The sequence below is a fragment of the Pipistrellus kuhlii genome, unplaced genomic scaffold (genome assembly GCF_014108245.1).
Source record: "Pipistrellus kuhlii isolate mPipKuh1 unplaced genomic scaffold, mPipKuh1.p scaffold_m20_p_11, whole genome shotgun sequence".
Lineage (NCBI taxonomy): Eukaryota > Metazoa > Chordata > Mammalia > Chiroptera > Vespertilionidae > Pipistrellus > Pipistrellus kuhlii.
Window position 1 is genome coordinate 31,393,462 of NW_023425416.1, and position 21,517 is coordinate 31,414,978.

The 21,517-nt window shown below is 47.8% G+C and overlaps 1 protein-coding gene across 3 annotated transcripts in view; it reads left to right on the forward strand.

Moving 5' to 3' along the window:
- The window catches only part of GALNT15 (polypeptide N-acetylgalactosaminyltransferase 15), a 33,460-nt gene that overhangs the window by 3,506 nt on the left and 8,437 nt on the right, over positions 1–21,517 (forward strand). For all 3 annotated transcript variants that reach the window (XM_036431557.2, XM_036431559.2, XM_045579311.1), the window contains exons 2-6: positions 4,930–5,096; positions 6,930–7,134; positions 15,223–15,390; positions 18,085–18,202; positions 20,212–20,406. In XM_036431557.2, the coding sequence (XP_036287450.1) occupies positions 4,930–5,096; positions 6,930–7,134; positions 15,223–15,390; positions 18,085–18,202; positions 20,212–20,406 (853 nt within the window). The remainder of the gene's footprint in view (positions 1–4,929; positions 5,097–6,929; positions 7,135–15,222; positions 15,391–18,084; positions 18,203–20,211; positions 20,407–21,517) is intronic.

Genomic DNA, 21,517 nt, shown 5'->3' on the forward strand with positions numbered 1-21,517 from the left:
TTGCTTCTTCAAGCCAGGGTAACCAGTTCATCTGTTTGCCTGGGACCTTACTGATTTTAGCACTGAAAGCCCCTCAGGTCTCAGGCAAACTGGGACAGTTGGTCGCCTCACCCCCAGCTTTCCAGGTTTCTCTTAGGACCTCAACCCCCTTCTCCCTCACCCCTACCCCCACACCACCACCACCACTGGCAACCAGCTCTCTCTGGAGGTGTGAGACGCCCTCTGCTGGCTGCAGCTGGTCCCTGTAGCTATGCTGCCCAAGCCTTGGCTGCACTTCAGGCACTGGAGCCTCCCCTTCCCAGCAGCCCTCTAGCACACATAAGGGATTCTCTGTAAAGTGAGACAATAACTCCCCTTCGCGCCCTCCCCCCCCCACAACCTCCCTCCAGGGTGACAGGATTCCCCTCGTTCCATCTCTTTAAATGTTCCAAAATAGACCCATAAAAGAACAGACATATATTAAGCACCTACTATCTGCAGGCCCTACACTGCAACTTTCTGTCCAGAACCAGAACACTAGACATCCCGAAGCTCTGCCCCTGCTGTAGTGAGCCACGCACCATCATCCACCCCAGAGCTGCTTTCATCCTGACTCCTAACCCAGCCCAGCCCCACTGGCCCCAGTTCCTGCAGCACAACCCCCACACAGGCCCTGGCCTTTGCTCACTCCACTCTTGATGCCGAACAGGTTGGACAGAGACGCGCTTCTCAAACTGTGCTGTGCATGCAAATCTCCCGGGCATCTCGTTGAGCACAGGGTCTAATTTGGCATGCCAGGGGTGTGGCTTAAGGTGCTATCTTTCTCTCTGGCTCCCAGTTGGTACCAGCACTGCTGGTACATAGACCATACTTTTGATTAGCAAGGGGCTACATCACCAGTTCGAGAAACTACGTGCGTGTCAGATATCAGATTCCCATGGGTTGCTTACTTAAAACGTAGGTTTTCAGACCCGGCCACTACGGACTCTGCATAGTTCCATCTTGGAGCACAGAGATCTGGATTTTTAGAAGCAATGCAAGACAGTTTGGAGAACCACTAGTGTACGAAGTGAGTGAAAGTGAGTGGAGAGGTAGTAGAGTTCTGGAAAGTTCCATGGAGGAATTAGTGCTGGGACTGGGAAGTAGAGAGGAAGATAGTCACCCTCCTACCCGGGGCTTTTGTACTTGAACATAAATGTCAGCTCAGCTATAGCTGGCTGTATGCTACCTGCTTCCATCAACTCATAACTTGTGCTTATGGTGGGGCCCATATTACCCTGGTTTATATACAAGTAAGACTAAATCAATGTCACATGGAATAGCGGGTCCGGGGTTGAATCCTGGCATTACCTCTTACTGTGTGACTTTGTATAATCACTCAATCTCTGAGCCTTAACTGTAAAAGGGAGATAGCACCCTCGCATGAGGTTGTAGCTCAAATTAGACAAAATGTTGATGAGTTTTCACCCAGGATTCAAGTCCAGACAGAAGTTTCCCTTATCATATTCTGGAAAGACAGAGAAAGGTTGGAGCAGGTAGCTGTGGACTTTACATCATTGTCCTTTCTCTGACCAAACAGTTACGTTCTGCCCCTGGGGGCTACTAAATAATCACACATTTGGGGGCATACTGGAATTATCTGGAACGTCATAGAAACTGCTTACATATATCCAGGGGGCCGGATCAGAGCAAGGCCAAGGATGGCCGGAGTCCCGCAGACTGTAGGAAATTGGCTGTAAGGTATTACTCTCCTGTTGGTATCTGCAACCAGCTTATATACTCCTTGAGAGCAAGAACGGTGTCTTCTTTCATTCACCAAACAAATATTTATTTTATTAAAGGTGAGAAGGTGAGCAAGACCCAGCCCAACCCAAGGAGCTTGGGGGACATGGCAGGGAGGGGGTGGGGGATACAGACAAGCAGCCAGGCCATTACATGGTGGAATCAGAACTAGAATATGGAAGTCCCCTGAGTCAGGCACTCTGCTGATCTGGTAGGAGCTGGGGGTCAGTAACCCCAAAATAGCTTTAGAAAACCGTGCAGAAACCTTTCTACTGTGGCCTGGCAATGGGAAGACAGCAGGTGGTGGTGGTGGGGGGGGGGAAGTTGGGGGGAAAGAGGCGGTGTTTCTGCCACAGCCAGGCCATCTGCTGCAACGCTGTGACTCACTCTCTTCCAATCACCATCCAAAGGCATTTTCTGAGGTCACAGGAGATCCTGGAGCTGCGTGACGAGAAGGCAAGCATCTGTGCGTAAACACAGCCCGTGATCTGGGAGGGTGAGGATACAAAGCTAACATTTCCGGAGCCGCTCTCTTGGGCCAGGATGATCCCCTTTAATCCGGCAGCATCCGGGGCTGCACTAATTGGGGGGTGTCAACAGCAGAGCCAAGATTCAGAGCCAGGCCGATTTGATTCCAAAGCCCTAGATCTTTCCTCTCCCCTGCTGCCACTCAGAAGATGGACAAGTGAGATCAGACCAGGCCTCTGGACACGTGTGTGTGTGTGTGTGTGTGTGTGTTTGTGTGTGTGTGTGTGTGTGTGTGTGTGAAACGAAGGTAGTAGAATATGCACCAGCTATCTGATTGAAGGACAAAGGAAGTAGCTAGCCCCATCGTTTAACATTGAAAGTGCATATTTTTTCCATGGCTCCTCTCCATGGTCACATGTGCGCACTGCCTCATGGATTCCCTCCGCAGAGCTGCAGCCCAGGTAGAGCAGTGGGACCGTGCACCCCCACCTGGCAGGGAGAACCTGAAGCCTGGAGATCTGGCCAAGGCCCCTGGTGTGGACCCCTTACTTGTTGCTGTCTTGTTTTATTTTGTTTTGGTTTTAAATGTATTTTTATTGATTTCAGAGAGGAAGGGTTAGGGAGAGAGAAATAGAAACATCAATGATGAGAGGGAATTATTGATCAGCTGCCTCCTGCATGCTCCCTACTGGGGATCAAGCCTGCAGCCCAGGCATGTGCCTTGACCGGGAATCGAACTGTGACCTCCTGGTTCATAGGTCAGTCCTTAACCACTGAGCCACACCAGCCAGACATATCTTGTTTGTTTACCCACCTTATTTCTTCAAAGGATTTGAAGATACATCATAAAATAGAAAACTCTATCAATATGTTTAGTAAATAAGGGGAAATATACTTTAGAATACAGTACCGTTCCTTCCATTCTTGGGATATGACACAACTACACCTCTTCCCACCTCCAGGCCTTAGCAGAGGCTATGACACCTGCCAGGAACAACATTCCCCACTCTCATGCCCTCTCTCCACTGTGTCCTACCCACCCCATTCTCAGCTTTCCTCTCAGGCCCCACTCCCCAAGTGTCTCAGTTGGTGAATAATTACTTGGTTGTCTGTTTAATGGGATGTGAACACCATGACATCAGAGACTACCTCAGTTTGGCCTCCCCCAGAGCAGAGCCTGAGACAAGCATTTGCTGTACAGGTGATGCCAGGGGCAGGGACTGGGAACATAGAACAGCCCATCGGAGACGTGTTTCCAAGGCAGTTAACTTCTGTGAGCAGCTAGAGTACAGTGGAGGGAGTCCGGGAGACAGTGTATTGCCCACCCCCCACCCTTGAGGTCAAGGTTGCTGGATATCAATACGCCTACTCCTTTTCAGTCACTGGCTGTGGGGAGGGTGGGAGGTTAATTCCCTCCTGCAGGTGACTGGGGAGAGCGCCTCCAGCAGTGGGATGGAAGAAAGCAGGAGACTGGAAGCCAGCCTGGCCTGCAGTGTAACCATATGGCCCCAGGGGATATGGGCAAAGGGTTTTAAAGGATGGAGATTTTAGGGGAGGTCCCTGGCCAAGATCTCAATAGACTATTCAGCATATTCAGCAGTTTTCCAGGTGTGTCTCTCAGAGCCGTGGACTCTCCTGATTGATTGGCCCGGGGCCAGGGCAGCGGTCATTATTCAATGCAGCTGGTCCTGATGTCAGCCATGGCTGGTTTTGTTGCTTATCTGGGCTTGGAGCTGAAATACAACAGAGGCCTAAATGTTACCCCTAGGTTAAGGTGACCAGGCGTCCCGCTTTTGGTGGGACAGTCCCGATTTTTAACAATTTGTCCTGTGTCATTTTTAAAAAGTCCCGATAAATTGGGAAGCAGAACAAATTGTTAAAAATCGGGGCTGTCCCTCCAAAAGCGGGACATCTGGTCACCTTACCCTAGGTAGGAGGGAAAGGTCACAGGGTCCAAACCTTAAGACCAGTGTTATACCAGAGGAGGAAAAGTCACCTGGGGAGCCAGGTCCACCCTACAATTGATTGTCCATTGCTAGGCACCTGAGACTTTCCATCCTGGTGACCTTCTGTTCCTGGCCCATTGTCCTTGCTCTGCTCAAGTCTGTCTAACTGCCTACGACAATTCATTCCCATTGTTACAGATCAGGACAGTCCTCTGCTGAGAATGGTGGTAACACGTCTCCACTCTTCTGAGAAAGGCGTGGATGAAACCTTGGAAAGGAACTCTTGGGCTCCGAGGACTGGGAGGCTGAGAGGGGTACGCAGCACTGCTGTGGGGGTGAACTGGCTCTCTTTGTGCGGAGTTTTAAGAAAGCTCAGGGAGCTGAAACCGGTTTGGCTCAGTGGATAGAGAGCGTCCGCTTACGGACTGAAGGGTCCCAGGTTCGATTCCGGTCAAGGGTATATATCTTGGTTGCCGGCACATCCCCAGTAGGGGGTGTGCAAGAGGCAGCTGATTGATGATTCTCTCTCATCGATGTTTCTAACTCTCTATCCCTATCTCTTCCTCTCTGTAAAAAAAAAAAAATCAATAAAATATATATTAAAAAAGAAAAAGAAAGCTCAGGGAGAGTTATAGAGTTGGGAGGCGAAGCATGTGGTCGGAGCAGCCACGGCCAGGGCCCTGGAATGGGTTCGAGGATGCTGGACGTGTTCCATGGCCTTTCTTCCCATGGCCCCTGCTTGTTGTCCCTGCAGGTGTCTGCAGCAGCACCCCGAGGACAGCCTGCCCACGGCCAGCGTCATCCTCTGTTTTCACGACGAGGCCTGGTCCACCCTCCTGAGGACGGTGCACAGCGTCCTGGACACGGCGCCCAGGGCCTTCCTGAAGGAGGTCATCCTCGTGGACGACCTCAGCCAGCAAGGTGGCTGTGGGCGCCCTCCCGGCTCCACTGGGCGGGAGGAAATCCGGGGGGGTTTCCATGCAAACATGGGGGGCCTGGAACCTGTTTAGGAAAAGTTCCTGGAAGCAGACCTCCAGATGAGAGTGCAGGTGCATGTAATTCATGACTGCAGAGCCCCCGGGGCCACCAGTACGGAAGTGGTGGGACAGGATAGAAACAGTGAAGAAGACGAGCAAGGTGAGAGTCTCAGGAGGGTCTCTCCAGCCTGGGCCCCTGGGATCTCTCCCCTGAGCCCCAACCTCCTCAGAGTCCCATAAGCTTCGGCCCAAGATGCTCAGGAACCACAAGGGGTGGCCACTTGGTGAGCGTTCCCTAGACACAAGGCCAACCGAGCACGCGACAGGCATTAGGCATTCAGTCTTCCCACTCGCTTCCCAGGTGAGAAACTGGGGTCCAGAGAGAGCTGACCGGAGCTGAGTTATGCCAAGTGCAGCGGAGTCAGGCCCAGAGACCAACCTGCAGATTCTGCTCGAATGTCTCCACTGACAGGAAACTCACTCGTGGAGACCAGCCACAGCATAGCTGAGTGCCTAAAGGAAGATGGAGAGAGAGGAGCCCCCTGCCTCACCTCCAGGGCACTGGTTCTCATTGAATGTGCATCAGGATCTCTCGGCAAGCTTGTTAAAACTGATCTCCGGGCCCACCCCACAGTTCCTGAGCCTGGTGTTGGGCTCAATGCTGTGTATTTCTAACAAGCTCCCAGGTGGTGCCGATACTGCTGGTCTCTGGACCATACTTTGAGAGCACCACTGCTCCAGTCTTTGGCTGGGGCCTGAGGAGTATATTTCTAGCTCAGCTAAATGGCCAACAGAGCCCTTCCTGGCCTTGTGGAGTGGGCAGACTGCTCCAAGGGAAGCCAAGCACATTTGAGGTCTGCAAAGCACCTTCTAAGGGGAATGACAGAGGACATGACAGAGTGGCCAGGTGCCTCTGTTAGTTCTTCCCAAGTTGCTCATGTTGGGAATTCAGCCAGTCTTACCAAGGCAGGGAGTCAGACAACCCAGCCTCAGGAGTGCTCGGGGTTACTGAATCACATCAGCGGCATAGTAGGCAGACCAATGAGCAGGTCCTGGGCTAAGCTAGGTTGGCTGGTCAAGGTGCCCAGAGTCTTCCCTCAGCTGGGGCCAAGTTCCCTCAGGAGCACACCTGTGGTCCCTCCCCCATCAGCTGATGAACTGGGGAGACTTTTCTTCTCCTTTCGTGTATAGAGGCAAAGAAGCTGGGCCATGGGATTGTGATCGACCTTCGTTGCCCTCAGCTCCTTCTGCTTTCCATCTCCACACATGGGGAGTGGCTTTTGGCCTCATAATCACAATGAGGCTGCTCTACCTCTGAGCATCACATCCACATTTTGGGCAGGAAAAGGTTGAAAAGGCAAAGACCAGCTAAGTTGAGAAAAATTTGGTAAAACAATAGTTTTTCCAGAATCCTCTTATTTAGTATATTTTTTACCAGAATTGGATCAAAAGGCTATTTCCTAAGAAGTCTTGGTAGGTAAGTGCTTCTATCTGCCCTGAGCAAGTTTCTGTTAATAAAGTGGAGGCGAGAATGATGTTGAGGAAAAGATTAGCATTGCTCAGTACAGGGGCATCACCAAGGGGCCGGTTCTTAGACATCCACGTTCAGAAATTTTAGCAACTTCATTAATAGAGACCCTTCTCTAGGGAATTAACTTGGAGCTAACAAACTTGCCCAAAAACTAATTATAAAGGAATAAATCAGCACATTTACCACTGAGAAATGCACCAGTCAAGTGGTGAAATGCTGCACTGACCACTGCCCTGTCGGTTCCAGGACAGCTCAAGACCGCTCTCAGCGAGTATGTGGCCAGGCTGGAGCGGGTGAGGCTGCTCAGGAGCAGCAAGAGGCTGGGTGCCGTCGGAGCCCGGATGCTGGGTGCCACCAGGGCCACTGGGGACGTGCTGGTCTTCATGGACTCCCACTGCGAGTGCCACCCGGGCTGGCTGGAGCCCCTCCTTAGCAGAATAGCTGGTGACAGGTAATCACCCCCTGGGGTTTGGGGAGCCAGAGGTGGGAGTGGGGAGAAACCGTCTAGCAAGCATGTCAAACTCAAAGGCTAATACTGGCCAAATGAACAAGGTTTAAGTTTATGTGGGCCGCAAAAAACCCCGAAAGCTTCAATGTTCATAGAAACATAGGTTTATTTCAATAGAGACATGCGGAATATAATACAAAGGGCTGAAATAAATGAGTAATCGTTAACATAGTAAAATAATAGAACATTTTAATAAAAATTAATAATTTTTCTTGAACAATAACTTATCAGAAACTGAATAACTGCACAAATTAATAGGCATAACGCAAACAAACCTATTTTTCTTGTCCTCTGAAAGAGAAATATTTCCTGTTGCACACAGCAATTGTTAGTCCAAGACTAATGATGTGGCAATTGGCTGCTAAAATTATCACTGCTAGTATTAGTGTAGAGAAATGGTGCGCTTTCTTGTAAGGAGTGTAAGCGAAATGAATTCAACACAACTGTAGTAACCAGTCATTAGCAAACGTGTAGCTGGTTATTAATAATTAGAGGCCTGATGCACGAAATTCGTGCAAGGGGTTCAGCCCTCGCAGCCCCAGCTTTATTCAGAAGGTTGTCTACCGGTAGTCCTTCTAGACATATTGGTTAGCATATTATGCTTTTATTATTATAAACTAGAGGCCTGGTGCACAAAAATTTGTGCACTTGGAGAGAGTCTCTCAGTCCAGCTTGCACCCTCTTATAGTCCAGGGACCCCCTGGGGATGTCCACCTGCCGGCTTAGGTCGACTCCCCAGGGGATTGGGCTTAAGCTATCAGTTGAACATTCTTAGTGCTGCTGAGGAGGCAGAAGAGGCCCCCACCACCACTGCTGCAATCACAGCTGTCAGCCTGGCTTGTTCATGACCAAAGCTCTCCCTGTGGGAGCCCACTGACCACCAGAGGTCAGCTCCTGCTTTGAGTGTCTGCCCCCTGGTGGTTAGTGTGCATGATAGTGACTAGTCGTTCAACATTAGGGTCAATTTGCATATTACCCTTTTATCATACAGGATTATGTAAAATTTAAGTTACAAAATTTTTATTAGAATGTTTTTTATATACCATTATATTGGCTGAGCTGCAAAAATATTCCTTGTGGGCTGCATGTGGCCCACAGGCTGCAAGTTTGACGTGCTTGGTCTACAGTAGGGGTGTCGAACTCAATCAGAGAAGGGGCCAAAATCTAAAATCCAGCCTAAATCGCGGGCCGAATGGTTTACTGAACAGTCATAAACTGTCATTGTGATGGAAACGCAGCGGAGTGCAGTGATGACAGCGCGGTGCGGGCCACATTGCAAGGCCTGGCGGGACGGATTTGGCCCGCGGGCCTTGTGTTTGACACATGTGGTCTACAGCCTCAGCCACTCATAGATCATCTATCGATCATTGAAAAAGATGACTATTAGAGAGAAGCATATTCCTTAGGGTTGTGTTTTTTGTTTTTTGGGTTTGTTTTTTTTTTATATGTTTGAGGATTTTAAGAAGCACAGGGAAGTAGAGTTGTATCTTCCTTGTTTGATAGACACAGAAACTGAGGCCTGGAGAACAGTTTCTATTAAGTTGCAAACACTCCTGGGAAGGGTCACAGCACACCAGGGTTCTCAGTACCTTTGATGAAAAGTCATCTTTCTAGTCACAACTGTACCATAACCTGGGACAGAGTCTCTACACTTTGCTAGGTCACTCTCCCCTGAAACCGAAACATTAGATGCGGTGTTTGCTAAAGCTCCATCGAGAACTAGAATTCTTTGGTTTTCTGGTTTCTACAATAGAAAGGGGTCTTTACTTTTCTAACTAAGGCCAGCCCTTGGAATATGATGTTGGAAAGGGCTGCGTTACAAATCCATTAGCCTAACATTTAACATTTTCCTTTGACCATTTCTCTTCTCTTTCCCCATTTTGCTTTGTCATTCTCTCCCTGCTTGCTTGATCTGCTCAAAACAGTTCCTCAACATGTCTTGTCAACCATTTCCCTCAGTCGAATGTCCCACTCAGGCAATCAACACCTGGTGGTGACTAGCTCATCTTGGACCACCTCAGGCATGTCTCCAGGAGACCTGCCACACAGTAGGAACTCAATAAATAGTTGTTTTTTATGATATGCAGCCAGACAGGGGTGAGGGCGGAACCAAGCCCAGGACTCTTATTCTTGCACTCTTCCCATGATAAATGCTGACTATCTCATTTGACGTTAGAGATGACCACAGGTATGAAAATTAAAATGTCTGGGCGAAGAGGTAAAGGTGTTAGCATTTCACCAGGTAGAGAAGGTTTCAAGCAACGTGAAGTAAATTGTTAATAGTCCAGATTCCTTTTTAATAAGGAATAATCAGAGCTCCAATGAAATCAAGAAGGACCAATTGTGCCCAGTTCTGTGACACAGATTACTGGCCCCTCCTGGCTGACATAAGAACAGGAGACATGTATAAATTTGGCACTAGGACTAGGACAAGTCAGCAGACAGCCCTATGGGGCCATCATCTTGGATTCTGTTCTCAAAGTCACAATGACAGTGTATCATCAGGGTGGAACCTAACATTGATCCCGCCCATCCCCCATCTAAGTCTCATCTTGGGATCACAGAGGGATGGCTCTCAGAAGGGCCTTTAAAATCATCTGGTCCTATCTCATAATTTCACTATTGAAAGTACTGAGTTCAGCCTAGCCAGTTTGGCACAGTGGATGGAGTGCTGGCCTGTGGTCAGAAGGGTCCCTGGATAGATTCCAGTTAAGGGCACATGCCTGGGTTGCAACTCAATCCTCAGTAGGGGACGTGCAGAAGGCAGCTCATCAATGATTCTCATCGTTGATGTTTCTATCTCTCTTTCCCTCTCCCTTCTGCTCTGAAATCGATAAAAAATATTGAAAGTACTGAGTTCAGGGAGGGTAAATGAGTCATAGAAAATAGACAGTTGACAGCCGGGCTGATCCCTCTTCTCCTTTATTTGGACATTTAGGGAGTCAGTAATTAATATCAGTAAGCCTTATGTATAACCCGAATGGAGTCTTCAGATGCCTGGGGCAGATATTGTTGGCTTCATTTCACAGGGCAATGGGAGTTCAAGGAGACGAGCAGGTGTGTGAGGGCATGCACACACTCTGGAGCTGTTAGACACACAGACCTTTATAAAAATGGTCTACTGCTCTTTTTATTGTATATGAATTTTTAAAAAGACTTGGAGAAGTGGGTCAGGGAGAAACAATTAGTCATGCCCACCCCTGGTTGTGAGACATGCGTTAAAACAGTGATTAAAACCACTCCCTCGTGATGTCTGCTTCTCACATCGGCATCATTTTCACAGATCTGGAGATTTCTCACCCTAGGCTGAGGGAAAAGAACTTGGCAATACCTGTTTCCTCAGCTATAAATAACATGGGGCTTCCTGAGAAGGCTTCCATAGTTAAGAGGTGGTGAGTCCATAAAATTCTAATTTCCTGGCTCTTCCTCTCCTCTCTCCCCTCTCCCCCCAACTCCCACCCCCATGTGCATCTGGTTCTTTTTTTTTTTTTTTAATATACTTTATTGATTTTTTACAGAGAGGAAGAGAGAGCGATAGAGAGTTAGAAACATCGATGAGAGAGAATCATTGATCACCTGCCTCCTGCACACCCCCTGCTGGGGATGTGTCCGCAACCAATGTACATGCCCTTGACCGGAATTGAACCCGGGACCTTTCAGTCCACAGACCGACGCTCTACCACTAAGCCAAACCAGTTTCGGCTGCATCTGGTTCTTGACCCATCCTGGCTTGGCTCCCTGCTCATGTCCAGTCTCCTGTGATCTGACACCTTTGGGTCGCCCCACCCCTCAGTCACTGCTTCCTGTGCATTCGGTCTCCTCTGGTCCTAGCGTTAGGCTTGCAGACCCTCACAGGTAAGGTTTGAAAGAAAAGCCGCCCAACGGGGTCTGAATTCTCATCTTATCCCACTGCACATAGTGGTGCTCTGTGTGCTGTGGCCTGGGAGAACGTCCCCTTTCAGGGCCTGTTTTACTCCCCCAGTGGCCTTGCCAGGCACTTCCTTACCTCCTGTCAAGCAAAGCAAAATGGTAGAAGCCATCAGGCACAGCTCCTCATAGCTGCTGCTCTTCGAGAGAGCAAAGGGCCAGCTGCCTCTGAGGCTCAAGGCAAGAGGCGTCTGTTGCCCCAAAACCAAGGAGCAGTCTCTAAGAGCTTTCATTAAGAAGGCGGGCTGGGAATGGTGAGCAAACAGTGTAATAAGCCACAAGTCAACTATTTCAAAGCCATTGCTCTCTCAAAACCCTGGCCAGAGAATTCAGGGCCTGGCTACTAGCCCTGGCTCCCCTGCCCACAGAACAGGCCGAGAACCATATGGCAATGTGGTATGAATTGGTACAAGGAGTCCCTTCCTCATGACCCTTTATTCCCATCCCTCCAAAAATGTGTCATAGTCTACTCCTTTTGCTAGAACAAGACACGTTAAGGCTAGCTGCCAGAAAATTCAGAAATAAACACACAAACCCTTGGTGCCTGTGGTGTGTGAGGCGTCCTTTAGGCATGGGCATGCACGGCCTTCACAACTGCACCCAGCCCCGGACCTCTGCTTCTCAGGCAGTCTTAGGGCGTGGTGCTTGGGAGCTGGCTTCTACATAAAGTAACAAGGATGAAAACCTAGAGGAGCTGTCATTCTAGCTGCCAGCTGCTTTGTGCTGACTGCGCCAGGGAATGAGAGTCAGGGCTCGAGGACAATGAGGATTTCCAAGGAGGAAGAGGCGCTCCCTAGCCAAGTGCTGGAAGGCAACACCATCTTAGGGGTGATCCTGGCTCCAGTGTCTGTCCACGCCGTTTCCTACGTGAAGATTGGGCTGGTCCCCTATCTTAGAGACACCCAATCCTAAGGTCACTGAGTGTTCAGTGGGGGCTCAACCTACTCAGTAGGGAGAAGCAACCCGGGCAGGGAACAGACCACCTCCCACTTCTCTGCCCTTTGAGGGGTTAACTGACAGAGGAAGCCTGAAAGATCCCAGGTGAGTGTGTGTATGAGAATGTGAGTGTGTATGAGTGAGTGTGTGAGTGCATGAGTGTGAGTGTATGCTGAGGAGCAGGAGGGGGTCCAAGATGCCTCCTAGCCCAGCAGAAGAGCAGCCTTCTGTGGGTCTTAGGCTCCAAGCCCCATCTTATTCCACCCCACTCCCACCCCCAGCACGACAGAGTCCTGGGGGGCTGGCACCAGTCCTGGGGTCTCACCAGAGCCGCAAGAGCTCTGTGAAGAGAGAATTCAGTATGAGAAGCTTTTGACAAACACCAAAAAATGTGAGCGAACTTCCCAAATGACTTTACCTATCATAGGCTTGGAAGTACATCAAGGCCCAGGAAAAATGAAAAGGGATGAAACAATAGGGCTGGTTGCTAAGGTTGGTTGCAGTTAGCTCTTGATTATCTGGAAGGTAGTTCGTTAGTTGACCTGATAAGGACTATTGGTGTCCCCCATCCCCATTCATATGTTGAAAACTGAACCCGAATATGAGGGCCCAGGGAAAACCGAGTGCACATGGGGCTGTGAATGAGGGGTGGGGTGACCCAAACAAGGTCAGATCACAGAAGATGGGACATGGAGGGGAAGCCAGGCCAGGATCAGTATTTCAATTAACCAGCCCTGGTTGACAGCTCAGCTACCTCTCTTTGTCTTGAAATTCAAACACTTGACCTCCTGGAGCTTACAAAGGCTTAAGAGAGGACCCACCTTGTACTTTTCTGAGAGGTAAAACTCAATGTGCAAATGAGAGAATGATGGAGTAAGCAGACACTTCTAGCTTCTTCCAAGTCAAACAGGGTGGCTTTGCTATTTTGCTTTAAATGAATTCCAAGAACACCAGACACATTTGTAGGTATGAAATCCAAAGCTAAATATAAGACTGTTTGGGTTTTTTTGTTTGTTTGTTTATTTGTTTGTTTGTTTTTGTTTTTTCCCCAATCACCCTTTCTGAGTCACTAGACTAGCCCTGGTTAAGCAGCCGCTGTGATCCATGGAAATAAAAACCCAAACAGAAAATGTTTTTCACTTTTTCCCCTGACATTTTACTCTTCATCTCCATCCAAAATGTACTCAAAGAGGCTCACAATTAATCACCATGTATCTGGTTAAAAATAGAAGGAAAGGAGGTTTAAAAGGAAAAGCTAGCATTGGGATTGGGAGTAATGCAGTTAGTAGTAGTGAGCTTTACATATGACTCCAAGCTTCCAGCAAAACAGAGCAAAAACAGACATCTGCTGAATTTTGGAGTTCTCATTTTCTGATAAAAAATAATGTACACTGCTCAGAAGTCTGGGATGAACTGACTGTGTGGCTGCTCAAGTGCAATTTCCTTTCTTGTTCTGTTATGATTACTAAGATGGCACAGATTTGATGGGATTCTTCAGAAATTAGCCACACGGTTCCCTGGCTCTTGATTCTGAAATTCCACAAAAATGCTCTGCCAATGGCCAGATCGATCCATCTGCTCAGTTCATCCCCAGTCAGTGGAGGAGAGGTGGGGCTGGGGGCCCTGCTTTCATCCTTGACCTTGCTTCTCAGTTTTCTTAGGTCAGAGCACTGTGTCCCAGAGTTGTGGTGATCAAGCAGGATGAAGTTCCCCTCACCTTCCAGAGGGAACAATGTGCAAAGGGCAGGAAAAGCATATCGAGAGCCTTGCTCTAAACAGAAATCCCAGACTCCTCACGATGTCAGTCACGAAGGCCACAGAGTAAAGCAGATAATTGAATCTCAGGACCATCCGTAGCACTAGGGCTTACGCCAGCCCTGGCCATCTCTGAAATGGAAAGGACAGAGATGGAAATTTATGGCAGTCATCTCTCCTTCTAGGATCCTCACTTTCCTTAGAGGGGCACCTGCTAGCCACACCTGAGTCAAGGTCTGACCCATCCCAAGGCGTAGATTTTAGAAGATTTTAGAAGTTGAAAGAAACCAGAAAAAAAAAAACAAAGTGATCTGAATGATCACCTGTTTTTTTGTTTTGTTTTGTTTTGTTTTGTTTTAAACAGGTGAAGTTGGTGACTTGTACCAATTTCCCACATCACCTTCTCTGAGGTTACATCCCAGGCTGTGCAAAAACAAAAATAAAATAAAATCGGGGGCGGGCAGGATGGTAAAATACAATCACCAACAATATCAGTAAATGAACAAATAATCTGAACTTAGGACTTTGGCTTGCTGGTAGGCACCAAGTGTTCATATACACATACACTAACACCAGGGGCACTTCTGGGGCCTGGCAATCCTGAGCCCTCAAGCCTCAAGTATTGTGATACAGGGAGGAACAAGAACAGACCCTACAGCAGAGGCCCATAGACCCTCCTAATTTGTGTACAATATTTTGTAGGTGTGCACTTGATTATTTTTCTGAGGGAGGTTTCATAGTTTCCCCCTAATTCTTAGAGATCAAAGACCAGCTAAAAGTCAAAAGTCGTAGTCCTGGAGCACTATAGCTGAGAAAACCTCTACGGGAAGCAGTTCAACCCTTCATTTCACAAATGAGGAAACTGAGACCCAGAGAAGCTCATCAGCTGTCCCAAGGCCACACAGCTCATTAGCTCATTAGTTGCAAGCTGAGACGAGGACCCCATTTTCCTGATTCTCAGTGCTGTCCACAGAGGTTTTTAAGGAAAGAAAGGGGCAAGCGTGCTCTTTAATGAAACGGGCCTCTAGTTTTCTATGGAAAAACATGTTTTCTAGAACACTGCTGAGCAGTAACATGAGTCACATAGAATTTAAACGTTTCTAGGAGTCATATTACAAAATTAAAAAAAATCATGAAATTCATTTTAACGTATTTCAATAAATCCAAAATATCCAAAACATTAGCGTTTCAATATAAAAATTACTGAGATTTTAAACTTTCTTTCCATACTAAGTTTTCTAAATCCAATGTGTATTTCACACTGATGCCACATCTCGATTCCATATTTTAGGTGCCCAGTAGCCACATGTGGCTGGTGGCCGCCATGTTGGGCAGTGCGGGCATAGATGATATTTCTATCCCTCTACAAGTGAATGGTTTGCCTTTCATAGTTGATTCTACATTTCTTTCAAGGAGCCGGGTGGTGTCTCCAGTCCTAGACGTGATCGACTGGAAGACTTTCCAGTATTTCCCCTCCAAGGACCTGCAGCGGGGTGTGCTGGACTGGAAGCTGGATTTCCACTGGGAGCCTTTGGCGGACAGTGAAAGGAAGGCCCTCCCGTCCCCCATCAGCCCCATCAGGTGAGGCCCCATCACAGAGGAGCCTACTTCTCCTTTGCTTCCTCAGGAGGGACCTAGCAGCCAGACTGTCTGTCAGCTAATCCAGGATCCACCAGTTTCTCAACAAATCACTTAATGTGTGCCTCAGTTTCCTCACTAGTAAATTGGGGATAAAAGACTGACTGAGCAAGTTCAAGATAAAAGTAAGCTACCTATCTTCATCTTCCCACAGGGAACCTGCATCAATAATACACCAGTGATAAAAAAAAATAATAATAATAATCCAGCAGTGATGATTATAAAAACCTTATAGGTTTGTTGTTAAGATTGAATGAGTTAATATACTTCTTAATCCTTTCACCTTGAAAAAGAAAATAAAAAGTGCATATAAAAAAGATTAAGTGATTTAATATATAAAAAGCATTCAGAGAGGGCCAGGCCCTCAGCCGTGTCATTACTGTCATGTTGATGGAGTCAGCGAAGCTCTTCCAGACACCTTGAATAAATCCCAGTGTGAGACCGAGGCAGAGCCTCCGCTGGGATCTTAACCCAGCTCTGCCTCACCAGGTAACACTGGGATTTCCCTGGCTTCAGGTCCTTTCTCCGTAAAAAAGGAGAATTCAGACAGGTGAATGCTAAGGCGCCATAAGTATCAAAATATTGATATATATGATTTTATGGGTTGCTTCTCAAGCATTTGGTTCTTAGACAACCAAGTAGATGTTCTAGAGATCTTCTGATACATAACAAACCTAACCCAAACGGAGTTCTGTAAAACAGCCATTTTATTAATAGTAAGCTCTTGGACTCTGTGGGGCATGAATTCTGAAAGGGAGTATCAGGGTCAGTTGTCTCTGCTCCAGGGTCTGGGGCCTTAGCAGGACTCTACTTCACTAGACTAGACTAGACTGGCTGGAAGGCTGTTCACCGGTCTGAAGGTTGATGCTGGCCATCAGCGGGGACTTCAGGGGGGACGTCTTCACCCTTTTCTCCATAAGCTCATTGCTCTGGGTTCTGAGAGCAAGTCTCCCCAGGGAGCCAGGTGAAGCAAGCTGTGTCTCCCTATCTGCCTTTTAACGAAAGAATTCATTGAGCTAAAATTCATATAGCATAAAATTAATTTTTCAAGAGGGAACAATTCAGTAGCATTTAACGAACTATAGAAATGATCCCTGAAAGTATAGTCTTAATTCAGTAGCATTTAGTGCATTCACAATATTGTGCAACCACCACCTCTCCCTGCCTCCCTAGAGTTGATTTGAGCTCCAGGCTTCTGTGGGGTCAGCACTGGTTGGGGGGGAAGCACCCCATTTCGGCTCAAGCTGTCCTGCATGGCTGTTCACCACAATGCACCTTCCCTGGTTATGGCCTCCACGCAGTGTCTGCCAAAATCCATCATCCTCTCCTGGCCACAGCCCATGCTTTCAGGGAGCTGTACCCACTGCCTGGAGCCCCATGCTGCTGCTTGGACCCTGTCTTCTGCCGCAGAGGGTGGTGAGGGTACCCGGGCTCCCAGGGCAGCCATGTGGAGAGCAGACAAGGTGCCCTTCTCTCTGATCCCCAAACAACAGATGCTGGGCCCTCCTCCTCCAGGAATTAACCCTGATCTTACAAATAGAAAGTGGTTAGAAACTATATCAAGTCATATACAATCCTGGTTTTCAGTATTCTGGTATATATTAATAACTTAATGTTTTTAATAACCTAAGTTTTGTTAATGTAATGCTGTTTTCTTGGTTATTAAAAAAAATCTGAACTTTGAGTCATTTATATCTTGAGACCGATCCAGAGTTTAGCTGCATTAATATTTGTCCTATGAAAACAAATTATCCCTGAATGAAGGGACACACTTATTCAAAAGCCTCAGGCTACACCTTTTCCTGTTTAAACTTTTCTGAGAGATTTTATTGTTCTCTTAATTCCCTTTACTCTGGGCTTCTAATTTCCTGTGTTTAAGCTAGTATTTAAACATTCAACACATTGAAATGTCATGCGCATTTCCCTCAAGGTGGGCGGGGCCTCTCTGCTTCCACAGTCCCTGGTGGTTTTATCTTAGAATTGGGCGGGGGGTGGGGGGTGGGGGGGGTGAGGGGGGTGGTCATGGGTCATGAAGCAGACAGAATGGGTCAGGGGTGGAGCGAAGGGAGAAAGGGGAGGACAGAGCTGGCTATTGCCCTTTGTCCAGGCCTGGTGCTATCTGCTTTAGGGCATATTATTTTAACCAGGGCCTTCTTCCCAGAGGTCTCAATAGAGGGCCTCAAGCCAGAGGGTAGGGGATCCTCAGGTGTGGCCCTACAGGAGCAGTACCTGAGGATGGGTATAAAAGGCCCAGGCAGTCCTAACCGGTTTGGCTCAGTGGATAGAGCATCGGCCTATGGACTGAGAGGTCCCAGGTTCGATTCCGGTCAAGGGCATATATACCTTGGTTGTGGGCACATCCCCAGTAAGAGGTGTGCAGGAGGCAGCTGATTGATGTTTCTAACTCTCTATCCTTTTCCCTTCCTCTCTGTAAAAAAAAAAAAAAATAATCAATAAAATATATATATTAAAAAAAAGGCCCAGGCAACCATAGCCACAGCTCTTTTTTTCATAAAATACTGGGATTTCTGACATGGTTGCTTTGCTCCAGTCTAGCCATTAAAAGCATGAACTCTCTCAGCCCCTGGAGCCCAGCAAGCCTCCCTGATGTGGTCTGTTCCTGTCTTCTCTCTCCAGGAGCCCTGTGGTGCCCGGCGGGGTCGTGGCCGTGGACAGACATTACTTCCAAAACACTGGAGCGTATGACCCTCTCCTGTCACTGCGGGGTGGTGAAAACCTCGAACTGTCTCTCAAGGTATGCCCTGCTCCAAGGGCGGACCCAGAAACCATGAGTGGTCACAGGTTGGAGGCAGCCAATAGAAATGCCACTGATTAGGGATGAGGCTGAAGAGAAATTATAGTTATTAAATGTGGTGCATCATGCCTCCCATGTCTTCCCCTTCCCATCTTTCATGCCCTACCTTGATTTTGCCCCTAGCCTCCCCCATGAACTTGACTATCAAACTTGCCCACCAGACAGGGCATATTACCAGTCATCTACACCTTAATGCAGACATCCCCCTATATTGTCTGTTCACAACACCCTTAGCATCTCTGTGATTTTCTCAGACCAAAGCAAATCCCAGGCATTCTGTATATTGAGTAGTTTGGTCCAAACAACTTAGTAAGTATCTGTTCTAACCACTTAGCACCCGCTGGACACTGCACACTTCCCTAACCATGGCATCAGGCTGGACACCACCACCCTCATTCCCCATTCCACATGGATGTTAGCACAATATTTGTTTTCAATCAAAGCAACTTCTGAAAACCCAGCCCACTAAAGATACACTCCATCAAAAGTACAGCTGTAGAATGTTGAAACCATGGATTATCTAGAGCTTGTAGTTTGTGGGACATCCAACATATGTCACAATGTTTCTCTCGAATATTTAAACTATAGCAAGGGGCCCTTTGAGTTTGCTGGGGCATCCTGGAGTACCTGGGCACACAGTCTGGGAACCCCAGCCTCGGTGTGTTTCAGTTCATATGCTGCCTCTGCTAGGAATGTTTTCATTTTCACCTTTCCCCCCCTAAGTGTGAAATGCAGGCTTCCTGTCAAATGAATTGTAGGCATTTGGGAGTAGATGTGAGAGTCAGCAGAGGGGCGGGGAGGGAGGACTCCCTGAAGTAGGAGAGACTGTCTAAGGGAAGCATGCTTTGATCTCCACACAATAGTTTCCCTTGCCTTTGCAGCAGGAGACTTCACGAGTCACTAGGGACCCCTTTTTCCCTGAGGAAGCAGCCTTTGGAGAATAGGGTGCTGCCCTCGCGGGTTTGGCTCAATGGATAGAGTGTGGGGAACTAAAGGGTCCTGGGTTCAATTCCAGTCAAGAGCATATGCCCAAGTTGCAGGCTCCATCCCTGCTGGGGGGTATGCAGAAGGCAGCTGATCAATGATTCTCTCATCATTGACGTTTCTATCTCTCTCTCTCTCACGCTCCCTTCTTTCTGAAGTCAATAAAAAAATATATCTACTAATATATTGTATAAAAGGCTGAGTGACTATCCAACCACCAGATCGTCCAACTGGCTGGAACCTATGATACTCACTGACCACCAGGGGGCAGATGCCCAACGCAAGAGCTGCCAAGCTGCTGTGACTTGTGGGGAGTGGTTCTTGGGTGACACAACCCAGAACCAGAGAGGAGGGAGCCCAATCTCTCAGGGTTGTGCAATTCCACCTTCGCAGTGGGTTATGTTGTTGCTGGGGTACTGTCACCCCAAATCTGGTTTACTGCCAAGCAATGGTGTTAATTAATTTTCTTTCAATGTGAATGAATCTGTGCACTGGGCCACTAGTATGTATGTGTGTGTGTGTGTATATATATATATTAATTAATTAATTTTCTTTCAATGTGCATGAATCTGTGCCCTGGGCCACTAGTGTGTGTGTGTGTGTGTGTGTGTGTGTATGGAGAGAGAGAGAGAGAGAGAGAGAGAGAGAGAGAGAGAGAGAGAGAGAGCGCTAACCCATGAGTGTTAAGTCTATGTGTGTTTCAAGGGAAAGCATTCAAGTTGCATGGGTGTGGCACCCTCACCTCACCGGTTCCATCCCAGGACAACTGTGCCCATTCTTTCTATTTTGTCACTTCCCTGTCTGGGATTCCACCTGGAAACTCTGCTGCACATTGTCGACAATACTGACCTTTGCCATCTTGTGCCCATAATTTCCCATGCATGTTGCTGGCCCCTAGCAGGCCCCTTATGCCCCACATTCTTGGAGTGGAGTTCAGAGGTGTATCTTTTGTCTTTTCATGGCAGGCCTGGCTTTGCGGTGGCTCAGTTGAAATCCTTCCCTGCTCTCGGGTGGGGCACCTCTACCAGAATCAGGAGGCCAACTCTCCACCTGACCAGGAGGCCACCCTGCTGAACAAGGTTCGCATTGCTGAGACCTGGCTGGGCTCATTCAAAGACACCTTCTACAGGCACAGCCCGGAGGCCTTCTCCCTGAGCAAGGTAAGGAGTGCCCTCAGGGGCTTCTGTGCCTACTACAAGACCATCTGGAGGCTGGGACAGGGAGTGTCTCTTCCTCTTGATTAGAGAGAAAATAGAAGCTTCTGGCTTGTGCTTTCCCCGAGTTGTCCCTCTCAAAGGGCTCTTCTACTGGGGGGGTGGGGAGGGGGTGTAGGAGCAGTCCTTTGTCCCTCTCAGCATTTCCTTGGCTTTACCATTGGTCTTGGCCTGGAACCCCCTGGTGTCAATGGTATGGCATCTATGGGATATGATCCCTCTATGGGATGGGCCCAGAGGAGAAGTTGGCAGGGAGTAAGGGATGGAACAGGTCTCAGAGGGCCTTTTCATGCTGGGCAAAGTGCTCAAGGCTGTAAAAATAGACACACACACACACATACACACACACAAAAAAATCCAAAACAACCACAGGAAAAATTTTTTTTTTAAACATTGTATTAAAGTCCACAAACATTGTCTCTTCAACTGGTCAACTGTTACTCAGCTTAATTCTTATGGAGTGACACAAATGCTATTTCATGTGGGACAGGGGTTCATATTAATGTTTCCTGTGCTGGGAGTGGGGGCTCCAAAGGTAAGATTTGTCAGGACCCATAAAGGTCCTGAAACAGCTCCCCCAAGTCCCTCATCAGCCCACAGTGCTAAGAGTGGTACATTCTCTGATTAACATTCATTTGATGACTTTCATAAGAATCTACTGGTAAGTTAGAAGAACTTTTTTTTCTGACATTAAAAAAACTAATTTCTATTAATTCATGTTCTAGAAGTGTCCTATTGCTTACTTTGATATCAAGGTTTCAGTAATATCACTGCCTCTCTAAAGGTGTTTGATAGCATGAACTTATTTTATATCTAAATAGCTAAAAATTAATTTTACTCTAATGATTTCTATCCTTCCACCCTCTTTCCTGCCTCCCCACCAAAACCCTCCCTTGAATTTTGAGATACAGAAATCCATGCACTCAAAGACAAGGCCAAGGTTTCCGTGCTGGAGGAGTTGACATTCTCTTGTTTTCTCCTCTGTAAGACACGGTGTACAGGGGAAAGTTTTCTGTCAGCAGGCATTCACATTTGAGGCTGGGTAGATTTGCCAGGA